This window comes from Lipotes vexillifer, unplaced genomic scaffold, assembly GCF_000442215.2.
Source record: "Lipotes vexillifer unplaced genomic scaffold, Lipotes_vexillifer_v1.1 scaffold112, whole genome shotgun sequence".
In the NCBI taxonomy this organism is placed as follows: Eukaryota; Metazoa; Chordata; class Mammalia; order Artiodactyla; family Lipotidae; genus Lipotes; species Lipotes vexillifer.
In genome coordinates this window covers 3159744-3168731 of record NW_006776285.1, presented here as the reverse complement: position 1 = coordinate 3168731, position 8988 = coordinate 3159744, and the positions used below count along the sequence as shown (strand labels likewise).

The window sequence follows — 8988 nt, the reverse complement described above, 5'->3', positions numbered from 1 at the left end:
AAAAAAAAAAAAAAAAAAAAAAAAAAAAAGGAAACACACATTAGAGGGCTGAAGAGTATATGGGAAGTTAACGGGGTTGGTTTGTTGTTTTTCTTTTGAAAGCTTGACTGAAAAGGAAAAAATAAACAGCAAAAGGGGGATATTGCTTTATTATATATGTTTTTAAAGATGAAATAGTCTTTTAAGTTTTTGCTGCTAATAGGAACAAGCCAATAAAGAAGTTGAAGATTATAGAAATAAGACATTGAATAGGCTAAGTAATTATAAGTAAATCAGTGCATTGTGCCAATACTGTCTCTTTTTTCGTATAAAATTTTTCTTGCTAAAAGCAGGAAAGAACATTAGTTATCTGTAACCCTCTCATGTTATTTTGTGGGTACTATTTCTCTCCTTAAAATCCTCAGTAGTTTCTAACTACTTAAAAGTCTGAACTCCTTAGAGTAGCATATAACACACTTTCCATAACTTTTCTTATTCCTGTCCCACCTCATCTCTCACAGCTACTTTGCATTTCACCTTGTGATCCAGCAATACTGGGAAACTTGAGGTTCCCTCAACATGTTTTGCGAATTCTTGCTTTTCTGTATTTGCATATGCTGTTACTTCAGCATTGAATGCCTCTCTTCCTTTCTAACCCTATCCTCCTGTGCTTAAGACTTCTCATCTTTCAAGACTACTGTGAATTCTTCTCTACCCTCCACCCATACTGACTTTCTCTGTCATATTGATCATATAAAAATGTGACATGATTTACTTTCATCTATTGATCATATAAAAATGTGACATGATTTTACTTTCATCTCTGACCTCCTGCTGAAGCTCCTTGAGAGGAGGCACCATGTCTTCTAATCTTCACGTTGCCCTACCAAACACAGAGTCTGGTACATGGCAGTTAAACAATAAATAGGTGTTGACTGAATGAATGGAAACTGTGGCCCTCAGAAGTAAGTGATTCGTCCACTGCCACAGAAGTGGAGCTAGAACTTATATTTTTTGGATAAATGCCCTCTTTGTTTTAATTAAGCCTTACTCTCTTTATTTGTTGTAGAAAGAGAGGTCAGTAGATGAAATCTTACATGAATTTATGTATTTGGAGGGATTATTAAAGAAAACATCTAATCAGGTTTTAGTTAAGTATATTCATGAAATTCAGATTATTCTCTTTTAGGAATATGATGAGGTCTCTGCAATGTGGGGTACATCATAATCAGTTTAGTTAAAATGGTAAAAGCTGAAGCATTCTCTGAAATCTAAAAGTTACATATTCATTAACTGGTTTTTGGCATTAATTTATATACTACACAATATACTAGAATTTAAGTATTATATTTTGAAATGTTTGGCCTGTTGGGCAGATTGTTATATGGTATATAAAAATGAACTTTTGACTTGCTTCTTGAATTAAAGTGCTTAAGCTGTTTCAAGATGGATTGATTATATGTCAAATAAACTTGTTAAATGTTTATTTTATATATTTCATCCTCATATAAGCCAATAAACCTTCATGATTTGATGTTTTTCCTTAAAACAATTTTTAAAAAGCAACCACTTTTTGCCTAACTTCTTCTTTCTTTTCCATCTCAGTAACTAGAGCTGGACTGGCCATTATGGAGGAGGGGCTGCAGCACTCTCACTGCGTGAATTGTGTCAGTAGACGGTGTATGACCAGACCAGAGCCTGGGATTTCCTGTGACTTGATAGGTTGTCCATTGGTTTGTGGAGCAGTTTTCCATTCTTGTAAAGCTGATGAGCATCGACTTTTATGTCCATTGGAACGAGTGCCTTGCTTAAATAGTGACTTTGGATGTCCGTTTACAATGGCTCGAAATAAAGTTGCCGAACATCTAGAAATGTGTCCTGCAAGTGTGGTGTGCTGTACTATGGAGTGGAACCGATGGCCAGTTAGTTACGCAGACCGGAAATCATATGAAAATCTAAGCAGAGATGTTGATGAAGTGGCACAATTAGATATGGCCTTGGCCCTTCAAGACCAAAGGATGCTCTTAGAGTCTCTCAAAGTAGCCACCATGATGTCAAAAGCAACTGATAAAATATCAGAACCTAGAGAACAGATCTCAGTTAAATCAAGTGTCCCAGAAATACCACATACTAATGGTTTGGTGTCTGTTGATGAAGACTCTTATGGTGCACTTTATCAAGCTACTGTTGAAACAACCAGAAGTTTGGCTGTTGCTTTAGATATCCTGAATACCGCCACAAGAGACGTTGGCATGTTAAGTACAAGTCTTTGTGCTTCCCCAAAGGAAATGAAAGAAGAAGAAAATGCCAGAGAAAGCTTACAGAACAGAAACTTGAAAGACCAGGACCATCTTTGTGAGGATGAGATAGGAGCAGTAGGTGGGATTGACCATAATGACACAAGTCAGAATGCCCAGTCTGAACAAAATGGTTCAAGTGATTTATTATGTGACTTGGATGCCAGTTCTTATGGCACTTCTGCTCTTTGTAATGGCTTTCCTTTGGAAAATATATGTACACAGGTCGTTGAGCAGAATCAGAATTTACACAGTGACTCAAAACAAAGTAACTTAACAAATAGAGAATGTGTAGCATCAGATGGCCCTTCAGAACCTTCTAGTTCACTTTCAGTAGCAGCACAAGTTAGGGAAGTAATACCATCTAATGCTTTGCCTAATGGCACAGTTCAGCATATCCTCATGCCAGATGATGATGAAGACTTGTGTTGGAAAAAAGTAGACTTAGGGGACCTAAGGAATGTGGATGTCTTATCTTTCAGTCATCCTCCTTCATTCAAATTTCTTTCTAATTCATGTTGGTCTAAACCAAAGGAAGATAAAGCAGTAGATACATCAGATTTGGAAGTTGCAGAAGATCCAATGGGTCTCCAAGGAATAGATCTAATCACAGCAGCATTACTGTTTTGTCTAGGAGATTCTCCAGGTGGGAGGGGTATATCTGATAGTCGCATGGTTGATGTTTATCACATCGACTTTGGGACTCAGACTTTTTCACTTCCGTCTGCCATATTAGCTACAAATACAATGGTTGGGGAAATAGCTTCAGCTTCAGCTTGTGATCATGCCAACCCACAGCTTTCAAATCCAAGTCCTTTTCAGACACTTGGGCTGGATTTAGTATTGGAATGTGTTGCTAGGTACCAACCCAAGCAGCGTCCAATGTTTACATTTGTTTGTGGACAGTTATTTAGAAGAAAAGAATTTTCATCGCATTTTAAGAATGTGCATGGTGACATTCATGCTGGACTCAATGGCTGGATGGAACAGAGGTGCCCCTTAGCATATTATGGTTGTACCTATTCTCAGCGTAGATTTTGTCCATCAACACAAGGAGCAAAGATTATACATGACCGCCATTTGAGGTCATTTGGAGTTCAGCCATCTGTATCTACAGTGTTAGTGGAGCCTGCTAGAAACTGTGTGTTGGGATTACATAGTGACCATCTAAGTGGTCTTCCTTTTGAAGTCCTGCAACATATCGCAGGCTTTCTTGATGGCTTCAGTTTATGCCAGCTCTCATGTGTATCCAAGCTAATGAGGGATGTGTGTGGCAGTCTTCTTCAGTCTCGTGGAATGGTCGTACTGCAGTGGGGGAAAAGGAAGTATCCAGAAGGAAGTTCATCATGGCAGATAAAAGAAAAGGTTGGTTTAATTTAATTCTATCAGTCCCTTATTTGACGTATAATAGGCACTTAATAATGTTGTTGCTGAATTAATAAAATGAACCTTGTTGCAAAATTGACCATCCTTAAAACTTAATAATTCAGTATGATGACAAACTTTTTTGTAATAATAATGAAAGCAAGAATAGTTAGAATTGTTAGTCATAATCACATATTTACTGCAGACATCCTGGAACTAGATTCTGATGTCATACGACAGAGGCCACTTCCAGTTCTTCAGCTGAGGGGTTCTGTACCTAGTTACTTCTTCTGTAATAGCTCCCTTTGCTTGAGTCCATGTTAGCCACCTTCTAATTTGGGGTCCATCTGAAACATTTTCACCATAGGACAATGGAGGAAGCAAGGAGAAGGTTTTTTACTGCTTGCAATTGGCAGTTTTGGTCCATTCTTAGCAATTTCTTTCTTAGAACTTGGTTATTACAGGGAGAACTTAAATAAGGAGACATGAAAAAAAATCTGCTCCTAGTAAGTGACCAATGGAGTATCTGGGGTATAGAGAATATAAATGGATGGATGTGGAAATGTGTTAGGCTGAGGTGAGATAAGGGCAGTAGGATTTGATATTGTTGACTCTGCGTTTAGTACAGTGCAGATTGGAAGCTTGAGCTGGAGATTGGGAACAAATCCTGGCTCCACCATTTTCCTCCTGTGATATCTTACTTTTGCCCAGCTTCTGTTTGAGGTACTATCCAATAGAAACTAGAAGGCATTACAAATACCTTTGATTGAAGGTGTTTTTTCATTTTAGAACATTTATAATATGAAACTTTGATTTTATAAAGTAGAAAAAAATTTGATAAACTTCACATTGGTTGAACAGGGTTCACATTTCTGGCTACTTCGTTTTTACCACCCTTAGGTTTTCTCTTATTTTCACTCATTGCTCCAGTTTTTCAGAATTCTGCATCTGCTTTTGTGTTCTCCTGAAGCTTTGACCAGTAAATGAGCACGCTAATTATTTTATGTAGAAAATTTCACACTTGCTGCATATATGTGGGTATGTGTGTATTTTCATTTTCTACATGATTTGGCGTCCTTCTGCCGTTTGGGATGAGACACTCAGAGCATGGCCCGTTTTTGTCCTTGCCTCCACTAGTATTGACCTATGAGGTAAAATATTTTCTGGGGATTTTATTGCTGCAGAAAACCTCATCTACTCTTGGAGTTTAAATTGCCATCATTTATTCAGATTACGTGTGTATATCCTGGCCATTTTCTCCTCTGAACTCCAGTCCATTATATACAAGCATCTACTGGACATCTGCACTTGATTATGTCACAGCTTCAGCGAACTCAACAGGTCCAACCTACTCCACTTTTCTACCCCTCTTAATCTCAGAAAATGGCATTTTCATCTCTGAAGCTGCCTAAACTAGGAATTTGGGAGTTAAGGTTGACCCCTTCCCCCCGCCCGCTTTATTTCCATATCCAGGTAATCACAAAGTCCTGTTGTCTCCCCTTCTTCATAACCTCTCAGGTTTGCTTACTGTTTCTACTGCGGTTTCCCTAGTTAGTCCCGCCTGTAGTTCTCTCCTGGGTTACTACAGTAGCCTCTTCCTTACTGGGTTTCTGTTTCCAACTGAGTCCCTCTCCAACATATTCTCTATAGAAGAGGTAGAGTAATAAATAATTTCTTAAATACAGTTCTTACGCTGTAGTGCTTGAAAACTTTTTAAATGTCCGTTCATTGCCCTGGGGTAGAGGCAGACTCCTTAATGAAACATTTAAGACTTTTCATAATCTTGTCCTCACTTACCTCTTCAGTTTCCTTTTGTCACTTTATATTCCAGCCATGGAATTTACTTAGAGTTGTCTGATGTTTTCTTCTTGCCTTAAGGTGTTTGAATACACTGTCCCTGATGCCTACATTTGAACACTTGAGATGTTCTAGGCAGTGTGTACTTTACTTCCGTTAATGTATTTAATCTACTGTCCCTATTTCATGGATGAAGAAACTGTGGTTTAGAGAGGTTAAGTAACTTGTCCAGTTGGTGGATTCAGACCCTGGGAACCTATTTCTGCAGATTGATCATTATCTCATTGCTATATCCTGCTTACTCTTCAGATCTTACTTTGTCAAGAAAGCCTACTCCGACCCCGTTGAAGCCCTTAGGGAGGTGCACTGCTCTGTGTTCTCCTGGTGTTCTATTATGTACCTCCTACTCTATGTACCCATACTGAAGCACTGACCATGCTGTTTGGAAATTCACTGACGAATTGTCAGTTTCTTTCATTAGACTGTAAGTTCATTGAGAAGTGAGACTCTCTGGGAACCAAAATATTAACTGCTTAGCATAGCACCTCCCGTATAGCAGGCACTAAGTAAATACTTGATGTATGCTTGGATGCAAAATTGGCCCATGACTAAGAAACCTTGTCATCAGGAGATGGGAGCTGTCCATTTTTTCCTGAGTTTGTTTCACCAGACTCTTGACTGTGTGGAAGTAGGGAAACTGTCTGCCACCATTGAATCTTTCAGCAAATTCATTCTGTGAAGCTTAACAAAAACTCCTAATTCTTAGTATAGTTTTGTGGTTATGGGGAATTGTAATCTAAAATGTCTATTGTTAGCTACTGTCCAGGCCTTCACTGACATCTGGGAAATGACTCCATGCAGGGTAATTGCTATCAACTTAAGAAGTACAGCGATTAAGTACCTTATGTGCTGAACTATTCTACTGCTGGCTGAAAAATAATTGTGTTCAGAATTTGAAGGCATCTGGCCACCCCAGAATTCATAGCATTCTTTTCTGAGACGCTCTAATGAGTGCTGAGGGCTTCTCTCAAATTCACAGCTACTTTCTAGAGTATCTGCTGTTTGCCACGGGTTCAGTGTTCTCTAGACATTTGCTTGTTGATTAGCTTAGCTAGGATGCCTAGGCCTGTCTTGCTTGTTACCTATGTTCAGGTAACTTTATATTTTCAAACTGTAAAGATGAGAGGGGGCCACAACAGCCATTGCTGGACCTGTATGTAAGGTGACAGTGCTTCAGGGCTTGGAGCTGCTGAGTGGGCAAAAGGGAAAGTAGTTCTTATTTTTACCAAAACAGGGATGGCATATAAATATTTTTCCCAGAAATGTATTTTACAATGATATGGAATTAAAAAATGATTCATTTTACAAAAAGCTCTATAAAAATTTCCAGAAACACGTTGAACAAATTGAAGCATTTGTGTTCCTCGCTATTACTAAGTGCGTTTACTGCTTATACATAATGAGAAGAAAAAGTAGCTTGGCACAAAATATTCTAGGGTATTTTTTAGTATACTTCATATGGTGTAACAGGAATGGGAGAAAAACTTGGAGAAGAAGATAACACTTGTATTGTCAATATCTCCAGACTATGGATAGGTCTATATATATATATGTAGAGAGAGAGAGAGAGAGAGACATTTGGATAGGATGAAAGACTGGTGTACAATATGCGTTATTTTAGGAAGTAGCTCTGAATATTTTATAAAAATTGCTTAATAAGTAAAAGCCAGGTTGGATGTGATTTTCAATGTTGAGCTTCGTCTTTTGTTTTCTTTTTGGTTGTTATATTTACTGAAGTTATAATGTCATAGGAATGATTTATCTTACAAATATTTGATAAACAGATTTGTATCCAAATGGATTACTGCTTCCAGTTTTGTAGCTAACTACTTGAAACTTTATATTAGATATTTCTCTTAACAGTTAGAAATGTATGCAGTTAGAGCAAGAATTATGTTTTGATTCTTGTAAATTGACTTGTTTAAATCTGAAGTAGAATTTTCTTCTAGGTATGGCGATTCAGTACTGCATTTTGTTCTGTCAACGAATGGAAATTTGCCGACATCCTAAGCATGGCTGACCACTTGAAGAAATGCAGTTACAATATTGTAGAGAAACGGGAGGAAGCAATCCCATTGCCGTGTATGTGTGTGACACGAGAACTCACTAAAGAAGGACGTTCACTTCGCTCAGTTTTAAAACCTGTACTTTAAGTACTATAATTCCACTTGCACATACATGCAAGCACCTAGTATAATTTCTTGGTAATATGTGACACTTTATTAATGTATTAAAGATTACAGCTAGCTAAATTCATTGTCACTATGTATATAATGTTTTGAAGTGACCTATATTTTTATAAAGTACTGTTTAGTTGGAAAAAATTTGCCTTAATGTTTGAAATGTGTGAATTTTTTGGAACTTGCTGGACAGGGTGATTTAGTTTTTAGCTACATAATTTTCAGAATTAGTATTTTTAGTGGTGTGCATATTTTGGTTCTTACATATTTTGCTTCTTAAATAACAAGATCCTGACCAAACAATTTATTCCTCATTTTCCATGGGTTATAACCTATGCATTCAAAAATCAAAACTTTGATTCTAATTTTTACATCATAGGCTTTTCAGATTCAGAAAACATTCAATTGCTTAAACACTGCATAAGACCATTATAAAGTTTTTTCTAGTTCTCCCCTTACATAATTGTTGATAATATAGATGATCTCTAATATATACATAATATTTAAAATCATGAGTAATGTTGATAATGCCATTTATCATGTTTTAAAAATAGTCCACAAAAATGTTTTCACCTTACATATTTACAACTCTCATACAGAGAGTTGACCATATGCAGCTTTTTTTGGTTAAATGCCACATCCAGAGACTCATGGCAGTGTGTTATGTGACAGGTTAAAGCAAAATCAACAAAAGAACCCTGTGAATTTACTTTAATTTGAAACTGTATATGGTATTATATATTTGCTAGGTATTTGATACTTGGAGAGAAGAAAATACAGTTGGCCTTTCATATCTGCAGGTTCCAAATCCATGGATTCAACCAAAGGATGGAAAATATTTGAAAAAAAAATTCCATGAAATTTCAAAAAGCAAAACTTGAATTTGCCACTCATCTTCAACTATTTATATGGCACTTACATTATATTTACAATTACTTACATAGCATTTATATTGCATTAGGTACTGTAAATAATCTAGAGATGATTTCCAGTATATGGGAAGTATGCGTAGGTTATGTGCAAATACTATGCCATTTTATGTAAGGGACTTGAACATCTGTGACTTTTGGGACCGTAGCGGAGTCCTGGAACCAGTCTTCTGCAGATACTGAGAGATGACTGTATACCTCATCTTAAGTTTGAATTGGGCATATTCCGTGAATAAATTTCAGATACTCAGAATGCAAAGGGCTTAACTTTTTATCACAAGTGTTTAAAATTTTTGCCTTTTGATGTTTATAAAAATCACAATTATGTTGTTTTAAGACATTTTAAAATGTGACATTTGCTATCTTTGTAAGATGACAATC

General features: G+C 36.8%; 1 protein-coding gene across 1 annotated transcript; it reads left to right on the top strand.

Moving 5' to 3' along the window:
• The first annotated feature begins 1607 nt into the window (after window positions 1-1607).
• FBXO30 (F-box protein 30) lies at window positions 1608-8383 on the top strand. Its single transcript, XM_007450324.1, has 2 exons — window positions 1608-3641; window positions 7448-8383. Exons 1-2 carry the CDS (start codon window positions 1608-1610, stop codon window positions 7649-7651), a joined length of 2238 nt encoding a protein of 745 aa, XP_007450386.1. The 3' UTR covers window positions 7652-8383.
• The last annotated feature ends 605 nt before the right edge of the window (window positions 8384-8988 follow it).